A 15,534-nucleotide genomic window follows, 5' to 3' on the forward strand; every position below is an offset into this window, starting at 1 on the left:
TTGGCGGGGAAAGTTTGAGTTCGATGCCTTGCGTTCCATCCAGTGGTTTTCTTACTTTTTGATGTCTTTATTTTCAGGCGACATAAATTTCAGTGTCAAAAGTAATTTTACAACAAAACGTATTCGTCGTTGTCGAAACGACGGAGATTTTTAGCTGCTTTTGGTAGATATAATCCGATGATTTTCAGATGCGTGATGCAAATGATCATATGCCTTTCAGAATTAGAAGATTCGAAGTAGCTAGAGGGCTTAAATTTCGATTATAGTTCACTCTATGAATTACCTCGAGAAATATCACCTGATTAAGCTTGGAATGAAACCATTACACTAAAAGGTGGAGAAAATTAAATTCAAAATTTGGCTGAAAATGATGTGAACTTTGGCAAAAACCTTCGCACGTGTAACTGTACGTAGGCTGTGAGAATCCCGGATGTTTGAAAATGAGCAAACGCCGGAAGTTCTAAAGCTCGTGACGTGAACATTTCCATACCATGTGGCGCAAAACTAAACTACGCGTGGAGATATTTTTAAATACAAATTTGGATTTTAGACAAATAAAGTTCTTTTTGTAGACACTCTCGGTTGTAAAAGAAAAAAAGTGGCAACATTTCTGCATTGTTTTAGTGGCTGTTATAAAAGATATCAGTGATGTTTACCATGTAAGAGATAAATGGAGATCAAGCTTTCTGTAATTCTAGTGTATGAAGTAAATAGAAATGGTTAACTGTGAAGCCTAAACTATGTAATAAAAGCCTGCATATTTGTGTTGTGGTGGCTGATATTAAAGAAATGCCTGCATCTCACAACATTTATGAGCGTACAGTTTTTCTTTTACTCCCTATGAAGTGTTCTAATTGTGTGGTTCCAGAAAATATCCATACCCCCACCACGGAGGGAATTGGAAATTCCAGAGGGGTGGGGGGGTCAATGGCCCAGGAAATTCCAGAGGGGAGGAGGGGTCAATGGTTGGATAAGTTTCCAGAGGGTCAACTTCACGTTCATGTCAGACATAAATGTTCAAAATTATAACTTACCAACTTTGCAACTTCGTAGATCTTTCTTGAACACATTACTTTGTTTAACTGTTTTAAAGAAACCCTTGTTACATTAAAAACATGTTTCTCTTCTCCAAAAAGCCTTTGTAAGCGGAGTACTCCAACTGAGACAAGAAATCTATGTCTGCGTCGCGTGACTCAGTTATTATAAAACTGTTGTTTGTGAAACTTTCTTGCGTAGAAAATATTGTTTACTGGCAACAATTGAATTTGTATCAGTGTTTAAAAGGGAAAGTTTTTTATGGCTATAAAGTGAAAGCCACAATTTTACATAAAACATTGAAATATTTGTTTGTTATTTTTGTATGCTGTGTAGAGTTACGGGCAAAGGTCAATTCCCGGGGTCAATTATGGTTTGTCAAAACTGACCCGTGTTAAAACTTACTTTGTCCAAAGTATTTCAACTTAAAGTCCAAAACTATTAACTTAATTTTTCTGCCAAAATTCAACAAAAGAGAGCCAATTCAACATTCTTTTAATGCATTATTGATCCCATACAAAATTTGCATAAGAACGTGAACATGCTAATTTTGTTTTGCGGCTCCATATCGTCTGCGGTTTCAAGTTACGATCTGAAATCTCTATTTGTCTCCCTGCCCTGCTAATGCTTATTTTGTCCATGCTATTCCGATTCTATAGGAAAACTATTGACTAAAATAACTAAACTGAATGATTACCAGGAGGAAAATCATCAATTGAGTAGAACTAAAGCGATAATCTTTTTGATCTCCTAAAATTTGCGTAGGAACGTAAACATGACATATGCAAATTAAATGAAAAACACATTTTTGCATTTCCGGACTTATTCCAACAATTTAGATTTAAAATCTTCAGTGAAGCTAATGGTAAAGTTTGATGTCAATGACCACAGGTAAATATGAAACACAACAATTATTTCAGTATCAAGAGCTTTTTGGCAAACTCTACCGGTGAAATTGAACAGCGCGCGCGCTCTTCGATAACGCATATTTTCTCCTCGTGTAGGCAGTTCTTGATATTTCTGAAATGTTCACATCAAACTAATTTTTGAGGCGTTCTTTTGAAATAAAACTTTTCCAAAGGGGGGTGGGGGTGTATTCTGTATTTGAGGAATTTCCGAAGGGGTGGGGGGGTTAAGAAAATACCTTGAAAATGGAAAATCCTGGGGGGTGGGGGGGGTCCTATGTGAAATTCCCTCCGTGGTGGGGGTATGGATATTTTCTGGAACCACACATTATAATTATTTTTTCTTTGTCCTTCCTTTGGTATAATTTCAGTTATTCATAAATCAAATTATTCGGTCTTAGTATGTATTTATTTTAGTGTAATTCCTGTGTCATTGTATTAATTGAAGGGCCGAGAGCATAACTGACTTATGTCGAATTTTAGCCCATTTTTCGATTTTGTTTGGCATAGGTCGGTTATGCTCTCAGCCCTTCAATTGAAGGAGTTTTGTCCACGATTGTAAAACTGCAAAATGTTTTCAAAACCAGGGAGAGCAAACATTGGGACGAATCTGAGGAAAATTGCTATAATTCGACATAGGTCGGTTATGCTCTCAGCCCTTCATTTTATTGTGTTGCTTTACATTCCATGAATCAGAAGAATTACAAAAGAAAAAACAAGAATAATAACTAAATAAATAAATAAATAAATAGAAGAATTATAATGATCATGGTTTAAATAAGTAAATAAATAAATAAAAATAAAGTAAAAACAAATTACCCTACATGACACATCCCTGCATAGGTAGTAAATATTACATGGAAGTATATTCATCCATCCATGGAACTCCTTACATTATATAAAGCTTTTTTTCTGAACAGGATCTTTTTTGCATTGTTGAGATAGGGAAAATATGTTAGGTTTAGAGTGTAAAATGTGAGAATCATATGTTTTGTCTGAAACTGGTTAGGGTTCCTGGTGGCGTACCACACTCAAAATTCAGTTATAGTCTGTCCTTAGCTTTCTTCCTCCCAAGTGCAAGGAAAACAATGATTGCAGGAGGCTTTTAATAATTAGTTACTTAACTTCACATCATGTCAGTTCATGCCACTTCGCTTCACATTGCATTACCTATACATCATTTCACGTCATGTGACATCACTTCTATTTCCTTTGCTTTACCTTACTTCACATCACTTCAAGGCTGTCGCCTAAGAAATTTTTCAAGGAGCCAACAAGGCCAAAAGCCGAGAAGTTTATAGGAGCCCAATGTGTAAAGTGTTAAGTGCTGTTGCAAAAAAATGTAGGTGCCCAGAGCATTTTCTTAGGCGCCCCAGGCTACTGGGCTCCAGTTAGCTATAGCAGCCTTGCACATGATTATTTTTGTTTCACTTTTCTTTAATTTACAGGTGTACATGATTAATTTGTTTTATATTCAGTTTTCCAGACAGGGATGGTTGGTTATCCTGAGTCGCTCACAGATCCATCTTACAGATCTCAGATTCTCACTCTCACGTATCCTCTGATTGGAAACTATGGAGTACCTGACAGAAAGAAAGATGAACATGGATTAACTGCAGAGCTTGAGTCAGACAAAATTTGGGCATCTGCACTGGTAGTAGGAGATTATGTTGAGGAGTACAGTCATTGGAATGCTACGAAATCTCTTTCACAGTGGCTTGAAGAAGAAGGAATACCAGGAATCAGTGGTAAGACATGTATTACATGAAGTTCATTGGTTAACATTTACTATGGGTTTGTATGTTAGGTGGAATGTACTTGCAGTCATGTTGAATGAGTTTCTTCCAATCAGTGCCCTGTCCGTAATCTTGGGTATAGCTGTCCGTGGCAGTTATGGATATCTGGTTCCAGTTAATCAATATATATGTTAAAATTTACTGATTAATACATCATTCTCATTTATTCACCAGGCGTAACATATTCCATCACAATGTATCTGTTGTGGTTTAAATTTTTTGGTGTAAAATTTTTTCAAACCAGTTTAATTTTTTTTATTTTTCCTTTGTGTAGTAATCATTACCATAACCTGAGACAAAGGGAAATAAAAATCTAAATGGTTTGAAAATTTTGAAACCAAAAAATATTTTGAACCACAACTTATACATGTAGAACATGTACAGGGTTTAAAGAAGAACCTAGTGGAATTTATGAAACTCTAGGCTACGGTTTGTCGTTTAGATTTCCAACATATACATGTAAGAACTTGTGTTAATGTAAAAAAGTGGAATGCAATCTTATTTGGAAAAATCATTTGTACTGGAAATATATTAAAAAAAGACTATAATTATGTATGTAGGTTGAAATAAAGTTGAAGACCTACTGTAGAGCTGGCTCTGTATGCAAATCCATTTGGCTTAATGTCATTGTTATTTCTCTAGCACACAATCACACACACATTGTCCTGAAAAAGTAACTCTTTTATTTGTTTTTCAATGTGGTTGTCTCAGGTATTGACACAAGAGCACTGACCAAGAAGATCAGAGAGAAAGGCTCAATGCTAGGGAAAGTCGTAATCGAGGGAGTGGATCCTGAATCTGTGCCCCTTGATGATCCAAATAGAAGAAACTTAGTGGCTGAGGTTTCATCAAAGGTTTGTGTGGCTTGTTTTGATGTTATCTGAATTTGTAACAGAAAAGAACTGGGATACCTTATTATAGGTCATGTTTTGAAGCATAATAGGAAATTTGTGTGGCTTTTTTTGGATGTCTGCATATTTTGTAACAGAAGAAAACTGTAATACCCTATTTATTCTATTAACCGTCCTGGGCACTTGTTTAATTTTAGGCCCATGAGCTCGAGGGTGGGCACTTTTTCGAGAGTGAGCGCTTATTATCCTTCCAACATTTTCAACAAGTGAGGACATTTTTAGGGAATAACAAAACAAGGGATAACAAGTTTATTTCGCTTCAGCAAGAGAAAACAAAGTGCAAAAGCTAACACGAACAAGCCATGAACAATATAAAAGTGCATTCATTAGACTACCATATCTGAAACCAATTTTGGAACACAACTGACACTCCTTTTACTTCACTCTGGGCTAGTACAGAAATGTTGTTTTTTTTGTTTGGGATGGGGATGGAGGTGGGCACTTATTAAGTTTTTGAGCTTTAAGGGTGGGCACTTATTAACTTTTTAGGCTTTCAGGGTGGGCGCTTATTCGAAGGTGGGTGGCTAATCAAATAAATATGGTACGTTATTAATGGTCATGTTTTGCAGCATAATAGGAAATTTTATGAACAATGGAAAATTCAGAAAAATGATATTTGTGAGCCACTTCTGGTTGGATCATTAGCAAAATTTGTTGCTGCTTTTTTGTGGTAGGAATCAAAAGTTTATAATCCAAATGGCAAGTTAAAAATTATTGCTGTTGACTGTGGTATCAAGTACAACCAAATAAGGTGCCTCATCGCCAGAGGGGCTGCCGTCAAAGTGGTGCCTTGGGATTACGACTTTAATCAGGACGTGGAAAAAGGAGGTCAGTTCTTGAGGTTTGATGGTACATTTTTAATGAGGCTACAATGCAAAGAGTGCTTTCTATTCGGGAGTTGCCTGTGGATGATTCTACTCACTTCTAAAAGTCACTGGCCACGCTGCCAGTGTTGTCTCTGGACAAGTCAACACGTTTTTCTTTTCATGTGAGGTGTGTGTTGAAAGTGGTGTGACCCAGTGACATGTTAGACTGTAAAAACTGTGTTCATTTATTCACTTATTTTTACTAAGGTTGTCCTGGCTTTGAAATACAATCTACTTCTGTCACTGATGTTCAATTTGGTAGAGTTAATGAAAAACTCAAGGGGAGGGAGACTGAAGAAAAGACTTGATGAATAAATTGTAACAGTTTTCTTTTTAAGCTATGACCTTTTTATGTTGCAGTTTTTCACATCTGGCCACTGAATGTTGTTTAAACTCATAAACACAAAAGTTGGTCAGTAAAAATCAACCAATTTTATTGTTGCATTAAAGGGGTCATTTCTAAACACAGTTTTGCTGTATTTCTTTAGAGTGTGATGGTGTTTTCCTGAGCAATGGTCCAGGGGATCCCACATTCACAACTGTGGCAACGAAGAACATCAGAAGGTTTACTGAGCGCACCAAGCCCAAACCCCTATTTGGTATTTGCTTTGGCCATCAACTATTAGCTTTGGCAGTGGATTGCACTACCTTTAAAATGAAGTAAGCATGACAAGACAACCAGTTTATTTTTCTAGCTAGACATATTTAGAAAATGATAATCTGCCAAGTGAGAGTAATCTTTTGATAGAAATTTTGAGTGCCCACACAGACATTATCTGTTGTAGTAAATTATTCTGTTGATTCCTTTTTTCAGATATGGAAACAGAGGTCACAACATTCCTTGTGTACACCACGGAACAAATCGTTGTTTCATTACCACACAGAATCATGGTTTTGCTGTTGATACAAACACGTTACCATCCGATTGGTCGGTGTTGTTCACAAATGCCAATGATCAAACGAACGAGGGAATTATACACAACACAAAGCCTTTCTTCAGCGTCCAGTTCCACCCAGAGCACATGGCAGGCCCTCAGGACTTAGAAATGTTATTTGACATCTTTTTATCGACAGTGGAACATCATAAACAGAATAAAGAACACATGATCTCAGTGAAAGATCAGATTCAGCAGGCACTCAAGTTTGAACCGCTTTTACCTCCAGTTGAGAAAAAACCTAAGAAAGTGATGATTTTAGGTTCTGGAGGTTTGTCTATTGGACAAGCAGGGGAATTTGATTACTCTGGATCACAGGTAAACTTTAATATATATATTTCGTATTATTTTCATGAAATTAATGTCACCATTCCACATGTCCTAAATATTGTCTTGAATGGCAGGCAGCTAGATGACAGCCTCAGATGGAATACCGTAATCGGGGGAGGGGTGGGGAACATAGCCCTGTGGCAGGTTAATAAAACTTTGGGTTATACATGCAAAACAAACTTAAGCCTCACTTACCTCCCCGCTAACCTGGGGGTAGGACAAGAGTATTGGTAGAACCTTTCCTATCTCCCCAGTGCTGTATGGACTGGATCTGAGCTGATATGTCAAGATATGCCAACAGCTTGGGGGAAGTCGCAAAGCAGACTTAACCGAACCACAAGGAATGACCCCAAGTTTGCATTCATGCATTTATACTGCCAGGATGGTAGCCAGCTCTCACATGTAGCAACATGACCCTGCACCTCCCTTAGCCCCCCCCCCCCCCCCCCCAAAAAAAAAAAAAAAAAGAAAAAAAACTTAGATCTTAATGAGACTGTTCACTACAATTTAGAAGAATGCTCGCATTTTTTAATTGCCTGAAATCTTAATAAGATTATAAGCACTGAAGGTTTAAAGTGACAAAAATATTAGGATTCAGGTGTGTTGCCCCCCTTAAAATAATGCCCTAATTTTTTTTTTGTTTGTCTTTTGTCTTTCACAGGCCATCAAGGCTTTAAAAGAGGAAGGAATCCAGACAGTGTTAGTGAATCCAAACATTGCCACTGTGCAAACATCAAAGGGTCTGGCTGATAAAGTGTATTTTCTACCGATCACTGCTGATTATGTAACACAGGTAACTCTCATGTACCAAGGCTGTTAATTGCCTAAGAAAAATTTCAAGGTTAGGAGCTCACAAGTCTAAAAGCTGAGAAATTAGGAGCCTAACATGTGAAGTGTTAGGTGCTGCTGCAAAACGTTTAGGAACCCAGAGTATTTTCTCGGGCACCCCAACTTACTTGTTGGTGTTACCTTGTCCTCAGGTATCAATGCCTTTTCTTAGACTTTTGGTTGCAGCCTTGTTTCACGTCGAGTAATCATTTTTTAAACTTTGCAGTGGAGGTAAATTTTCCCCCTTCCCCTCTTTTTAATGCTGTCTCGTCGGCCCACATATTTGTTTACCTCCGTGCTTCTTTAACCATGAATTGCATATGACATTGCGTGGCATGTGTGTTACTTGCGTACCAAAGATGCAAATAAACAATTACCGCAAATGTCCTTAATGTTAATTTATTTCAACTGTTGAGGTTTCCTTTAAGTTACGTTGGCCAAATTGACTCATCAGCAATGTTAATATAAAGCCAAATATTTGTTATTGATTGTTTGATACTTGTATCCTCAGAAATTAAATGATCATGACCAATCAGGCAATCTGACACCACAACCTTGACTGTGTGCTAGAAGTTGTGAAAAGGAGATGTTGTTAGTAATTCCTCTAGTGCAATTCACTTCAAGTAGGCTGCTTAGGTCACTGGCTGAAAATTATGTGAATACTTGCAATTTTTGTTCTGTTTAAGTCAGTTTACTTAATGCAGTTCCCGCAGAAATAGGTGTTCAAGATAGCTTGAACCTATGGGAAATTCTAACCCAAAGAAGGAACTAGTTTCCGTGCTGTTCTTAAACAGGAAGCATGTTCTACATTTTGGTTTTGCACGTAACATGTAATCAACAATCATATTTACAGGTTTGCTTTATTGTAAGATCAATACAGTGCAGGCCAGAATTAAGCGAACCAAAACATACGCGTAAAGTGCGTCTGCTGCGGACGCGTATACGCGTCTAAAATCTGCAGATGCGCGTCTAGTCAGACGCATTAGTATGTGTGAGCTAGCTCATTGTTTTCGTATTGTTGATCTTTCATCGTTCTTTTGAATGCCTGGGAAAAGCCTTTCGGAAGGGTTTGACAAAACTGTGACTACACTTGCCAACTTTCTTAATTGTAGAACAAGCTCAGCGCAAGAACTCCATGTTGTTGAGCGCATAGAAGGAACTTAAAAAAGAACTTGCCGCCAGGCTTACTGTATTTTGCGAAACGAAATAATGAATAAATCTGTAGAATTGAAGATATCAAGACTACAACAGTCAGACCTCTGTGTGTGACAAGCTAAAAGAGGAATAAAACGCCGGAAGTGCAGAGTTTCTAAATTTAAAGATCTGTACTTTGCGAAACGAGCTCCGCGTAGACCTTGAAAGGATTTAACTTGTTTATTTCTAAACGCTATTCTTATTTATTCCTTGCCGCAATGATGATTCGGTAGGTAGTTCGAGAATTATACAGTATTTGTGGTTAAATCGTATAGCATAAACAAATAAATTACGACCCAGAATAAAATCAGTAAATCCACCAAATGATTTTAAACAGACTTCGCTCCTCTAGCGCGCTTCGGTTCAGATTTGCTGACTTACCATGAACTTTCCCTCATTCTACCTCAAGCATTTACTATCTCCGGCCGCAAAATGTAATCGTTTAGTTCACTTTAAAGATCCAAGGCAATTCTGTTGGTTAAATGCTTAGGGTTAAATAGGAAACTTCAGTTTTGCAAAATTTCATGGGGGTCCAGTGTGAGCGATAAGATTGATTCCCCGAAACAAACGTAAACACTGAGAGTCTACTGAGTACCGCAACGCTTGACGCATTCCTATATTTGCGTTCACTTAGATAAAGCCATAAAAGCAACTTTTGCAAGATTGAAAGCTCCTTGTAATGTTATAAAACACTGACAGAAGCCATCGTTTCGACGTAGAAAGAAATTGCCACGCTGAAAACATCAGGAAGATTTCAGTCACGTGCTAGGCAACCAAATTCCTCCACATGTATCAAGTTTCATTTGGCAACAACACGATGTACGGAGGTTCTTGGAAGGAAAACTGGTAGCATTTTTATTCAATCAACACAGGAGCCAGGATGCCTTTCTAATTATAGCCAACTTGTGCCATTTTCACCCCTTGGAAGAAACCTCGAAACGCTCTCTTTTGAGTCACAATGTGCGTGTGTAATTTTTAAAATAACTTTAACTCGAAACACTCAACTATTACATTCACGAGATTGCTCCCGTTCGCACACAGAGCACTTTGATTTCGAACAAGTAGTATTCAACTAATTAGCTTAGATTTATCTTTTCTATAACATATGCTGAATATTCAATATCGCAGCAATATCGGCTTGGAGTTGTTTTAAAGTTGCCAGTTTTTACGAAGCGGATAAGATTCGAAATATGATAGCTGTCGCTGGCTGATTTCATAAAATGCTAATTTTGTGTTTGTCGCTAAGCCGTTGAATTCTTTTGTTTTATTTGACAATACCACACAAAGAGAACTTATGACAATGAATAACAATGGAACGAACGCGCACATTTAGACGCGTCTAAAAATACGCGCATACGTGTTTTTGCTGCGTATAAAACGCGTCTGCGTAGTTCGCTTAATTCTGGCCTACACTGTAGGTCGCATTTGGTGAACTAATTAAGCGCCACACTTTATTTAACTTTAATTGCTGCACCTCACCAGCTGAATGTTCTTTATTTTAATTTTTTGGTTATTATGTTTGTCTATACTTAATCCACTGAGCTTCTGGGAGATCTGTTACACAGAGTTAGTACAGAGTTTGGAATTCTTAAAACGAAAAGAATGGAATCTGCAAACAAGTTTTCCAGCCTGGAAAAAGTATGGAAAGTACGAATAAATTCCGACACAATTTAGAAGAAGTCTGAAGTTTTTTCAAAGCTGCAAAGAGTGCATAACTGCTAGGTGAAACTTTTTTCAGCAAGTCAAATTTCATTAAAATTTCAACTTATAATTAGCCAAAATATTCAACCAAAGAATCACGAGAACTCTCTGTAACCTACTCCCTGACGTTACTATCAAATCAAGTCACACACAATTATTGTGTGTGATTTGACTTCTTACCTTTGAGTCTAGTTGGAAAGAGAAAAAAAATGGTATGGAAAAAGTCTTCAATTTTCCATAGAAACCTGTGTCTGAACCCTGGTTACAAGCTATGGATGTAGGTAATTTACAAGACTGATGCATTGACTGAATGTTACATTTTTTCTTTTTGTTTCACAATAAGGTCATTCAAAGTGAACTTCCTGATGGGATATTGTTGTCATTCGGTGGCCAAACAGCGCTGAACTGCGGCATTGAACTACAAGACAGTGGCGTACTTGCGAAGTATGGTGTCCATACTCTGGGAACTCCAGTCAGCTCTATTGTCTGTACTGAGGATAGGAAGTTATTTGCTGAGAAACTTGCTGAAATTGATGAACGAGTTGCACCCAGTGAAGCTGTGTATTCTGTGGATCAGGTTTGTGTTGACACACTGCTATATATCCTTCTAATAAGGGGCCTTAAGCGATTGATGCCAAGGAAAATTGGAAAGAAAAATTATTATTATAAACTAATGTGCTTGGGACTTTCTGGCAATTATTCCAAGTTGTTCAATTTGTACAGTATGGGCAAACTGTCCAGGAACTAATGTTTGGTTTTGTCTTCCGAGTTCATAATTATTTAGGTAATTTGGGACCATAAAGGGGTTAGAGTGCTAAGGAAATAAATTGGTATGAAAGGCATTCAAGTTAGTTTTTTCTTCACTAAATAGTACAGGTTAAATAGTGCAGCATTCAAGAGTGTGAACAGTCTACTGTAGCCTTTGAATAAAATATTTGCCTGCAAATAGAATTTTTATGCCTTTTTCCGCCTTTGTTAGTAATCAATTGGATCGAGTGGTCCTGGGTCTTGGGGAGGAAGTAATTGGAATAACGTATAGCCCCCTTTAGGTGCTTGTTTCAGTCATATGATCAATATGATCATACCATAGTCATTCGTCTCGGTTCAGCAGCGGATTAAGACGTGCTTTTGTTCTCCCACCTCCTCCCCAGGGCCAACCGCTTTCCGTTAATCCATACCGTAGTGTTTTGTTTTCTGTGCCCTCACCTTTAGTGGGCCAGATTATGTATCTATCAATGATTATTCAAACTGCATATTTCGAATGAAAGCGGCTATGAGCCTGTGCTCGTAGCCATTTTGGTCCAACTCTGGTAGTCTTGATTCTTTGCCCAGTAAACTGAGCTCAGGCAAGCCAGCATACATTACAGCCATTATATTATACATGTTAGGATGGAAGGGAAAGGCATAAAAATTACTAAATTTATGAAATGGGTGTAGTGAGTGGTAAATTTGAGACTATCGTGGTAATTGTTGAAGATATTAGGGGCATACCTATTCTTCTACGGTATTTTCCCTATTTTGTAAGCATGTTGTAACATTTGGCATTTGAAGTAAAATCTTTAAAAAAATAATGCTTGAAATAATCTTGATTTTTTGCTGTATTTAAATCTTTGCAGGCCGTTGCTGCGGCTGAGAGACTTGGCTATCCAGTCATGGTGCGAGCAGCATTTGCTCTGGGTGGTCTTGGTTCAGGGTTTGCTCAGAACAAAGAGGAACTTGTATCTCTTGTCAATGGAACTTTTGCACATACCAAGCAAGTTAACCTAGACAAATCACTGAAAGGATGGAAGGAAATTGAGTATGAGGTGGTCAGGGATGCATACGACAACTGCATCACAGTGAGTCTTGATTCTTGGCTTGTTTAGTTTTGCCAACCCGTGTTAAAAAATAAAATTTATTTAATACATAAATCACTTGAGGTGGCCGAACACAGTTTTCCAGTATACAGCTGTTAGTAAACATTATTTGAAAACTACGTACTTCTGAGTACCCAAAATTTGCATGGTGCAAGGTTAACTAAGAAGGAAAAAATTTTGATACTTCTTGTCAAGCAAGGTGCTGTTGCCATGGCAATGCAGCAAGCTATTAACCGTCCACAAATAATGGTTTTCCTTAATTTTTAGAAAATGCACTCGATAGATTTTTTCTTTTTTTGTATCCAGAAAAACTCACAAAATACTGACATACTGACGCTGCCTCCATGTAATTTTAACAGAGAGATCTGCTGTAAATGTTGGTTTTGCACGTTAATGTTTTTTGAAGATACTCTCCGTTAGATTTCGGTTTTTGTTTGTAGGCGAGTTACTCTTTTAGGGAACTACTGTTTTGTCAAATTTCACGAAATTCTAACGAGCGGTTCCTTAGAAAACAATTCATTTCCATTAAAACAACCAGTCGCAATTTTTTGGTCAAATGCGCATGCGTGCTTTTAATTAGGTTTTCTCAGCAAAGATGAAAGGCGTGCAAAAAGGCTTAGCTCCTCGTGAAGTCACTTTCTTTGTTCGGTGATAGATGAAGAAGAATTCACGATCACAAACATGAAACTGAGTTATTTTGAGACCAAAACTTAACTTTGTGATCCATTTTGGTACAAAATCGAGGGATCGATAGTATTTGCTTACCACAACCCTAGCGCTCGCTTAATAGCATCACTAACAATCTGTAAAAGCGCGCGCAAACTGTGTTCGGCCACCTTAATTTATGTGCCAATGTATTTAGTGCAGAACACTAACTGGAGACACTTCCCAGATCTAACTGGAATTTAGAAGTGTTGGTTTTTAAGGAAAGGGGAAAACCTGAGAGTACCTGGAGAAAAACCTCTTAGAGCAAGGACGAGAACCAATGACAAACTCAACCCACAGTTGACGCCGAGTCCAGGAATCGAACCTGGGCCACATTAATGGGAAACAAGTGCTCTCACCACTTCGCCATCCCTGCTCCCCACTGTTTTCACCAAAACTGTGATTAAGGGCTGTAACCTGTAAGTTAAACACTGGTTACAGCTGAATATCCTTGATGGAACCTTGAAGCTACAGGTGATGTTGTTGTAGATTCATTTCACTTACAACAAAGCAACAAGCTTACTACAGGTGTGAGGCTCACCACAACGTGTAGCTCTCAACTTAATGACATCTGCGCCTTAAAAGTTGAATGGGTGAAGCCGTGGTCACTTAGTTGCAATACTTCAGAGTTTTAACGCAAGTGTTGAGGTTTGTATGGAACCCTTAAAATCTGAAGTAGGAAAGTCCTCAGACTTCATTTCTCCAAGGTCTGGCACAAGTACTGCTTGCATTGAGAGTTTTATTAAACCATGTAATGTTCTGGTTATATTTTACAGGTGTGTAACATGGAAAATGTCGATCCTCTGGGAATTCACACTGGAGAGTCTATTGTTGTAGCCCCAAGTCAAACACTGACTAATTCTGAATACAACATGTTGCGTACCGCTGCCGTCAAAGTCATCCGACATCTTGGAGTTGTTGGGGAGTGTAATATTCAGTATGCCCTCAATCCAGACTCAAAGCATGTATGTTCCAGCCCTTTTGTTTCTCGTATTGTTTCATGAATGTTGTACAGAGTGCCAGTTGTGAAGTCACTTCCTACTTAAAAAACGTTAAACTTACCACTGTCAGATTAGCCTGTTTCTGTTTTACAAAATATAGTAATGTTATTATAAACTACTTCTAACTCTCAGTCGATTTGCAAAGAAAGGTTTCCCTGCAATTAAAGTTTGTACAAATGAATGGTGATGGTACAAAATGAAGTAATAAAATTAATGCATTAAGAGGTAAATGAATGAATGAATGAATGATGACATGAATGTCATTGGGTACTTTATTCAAGTGTCAGTGTAAACCATAGGATAACAGCAACTTCATGTAAATCTCCTTTACCAGACATAGGCTAGCTAGCCTCCCCCGCAGACGTTCTTAGGGGTTCGTCACGCGTTCCTGCCTCACGAACGTCTGCTGAAACGAAGGCCACTTCCATTCGTCGACAAATTGCCTTTGTCTGAACAGACCAATCAGTATTGACTCATTATGACAAGTAAAGCCAATCACATGCTGCGAAACAATGAAAATCATCAACCGTGGAGATATTTTTCAACCTCGCTTCCGGACGTGCATATACGATTGAAATTTTTCCTTCCACAACACTCTTTGCATTTTCTTCAGTGATTTCACTGAGAGAAGCGGCAAGAATTCCAAGATTTGCCAGTTTGTCTACCTGGTCTTTCATAAGATTTACAAGCGGCGAAGCCACAACAACAATCAGTGACCAGCAGCTTCAAGAATTGAATTGTAAACAAACGATAGAGCTTGATAAATAAGTGACTTTCCATAACCAGTTGGAAGGTTTACGAACACATCAGTTTTCGTCTGCGCAAATTGCACTATGACTTCTCTTTGATACACATTCAACTCCCTTATACCAAACGTTTGGCACACATGACCAAAAACCACATTTAAGTCCGCCATCCTGTCTACGGTAATATTTTTAATATCAAACACGAGTTTACCCAAAGTTGGGAAACGGCTCCTAATTGGTCCGCAGTCGACGAACGGAAGTGGCTGTTCGTTTCAGCAGATGTTCGTGGGGCAGGAACGCGTGACAAACCACTAAGAACGTCTGCGTGGGAGGCTAGACATAGGCTAGCATCAGTCTTACGTTTGCAAAATTTGAAGGGAAAGTCTACGTGGACTAGAAAGCCTTCCACACTGCTTTAGAGGCATTTAAACTGTTTCTGATGTTGTTTGATTTGATTCTTTTCATTACAGTACTACATCATTGAAGTGAATGCAAGACTGTCCAGAAGTTCTGCTCTCGCATCTAAAGCCACTGGCTATCCCCTTGCATATGTTGCAGCAAAGTTGGCTCTCGGCAAGCCGCTTCCAGAACTGCGTAACTCAGTCACCAACTCTACAACAGCCTGTTTTGAGCCCAGTCTAGACTACGTTGTGGTGAAAATACCTCGCTGGGACTTGAGTAAATTCACTAGAGTTAACACAAAGGTATGAATTGAACTTCAGCAC

General features: G+C 38.2%; 1 protein-coding gene across 2 annotated transcripts in view; it reads left to right on the forward strand.

The window, feature by feature from the left end:
* Positions 1-15,534, forward strand: part of LOC146485990 (multifunctional protein CAD-like) — a 39,779-nt gene that overhangs the window by 224 nt on the left and 24,021 nt on the right. For both annotated transcript variants that reach the window (XM_085102732.1, XM_085102733.1), the window contains exons 2-11: positions 3,419-3,688; positions 4,448-4,590; positions 5,322-5,475; positions 6,002-6,173; positions 6,328-6,766; positions 7,440-7,571; positions 10,845-11,078; positions 12,118-12,339; positions 13,839-14,027; positions 15,280-15,513. In XM_085102732.1, the coding sequence (XP_084958858.1) occupies positions 3,419-3,688; positions 4,448-4,590; positions 5,322-5,475; positions 6,002-6,173; positions 6,328-6,766; positions 7,440-7,571; positions 10,845-11,078; positions 12,118-12,339; positions 13,839-14,027; positions 15,280-15,513 (2,189 nt within the window). The remainder of the gene's footprint in view (positions 1-3,418; positions 3,689-4,447; positions 4,591-5,321; positions 5,476-6,001; positions 6,174-6,327; positions 6,767-7,439; positions 7,572-10,844; positions 11,079-12,117; positions 12,340-13,838; positions 14,028-15,279; positions 15,514-15,534) is intronic.

Source organism: Pavona decussata, unplaced genomic scaffold (assembly GCF_977016875.1).
Source record: "Pavona decussata unplaced genomic scaffold, jaPavDecu1.1 SCAFFOLD_23, whole genome shotgun sequence".
NCBI classification, from domain to species: Eukaryota; Metazoa; Cnidaria; class Anthozoa; order Scleractinia; family Agariciidae; genus Pavona; species Pavona decussata.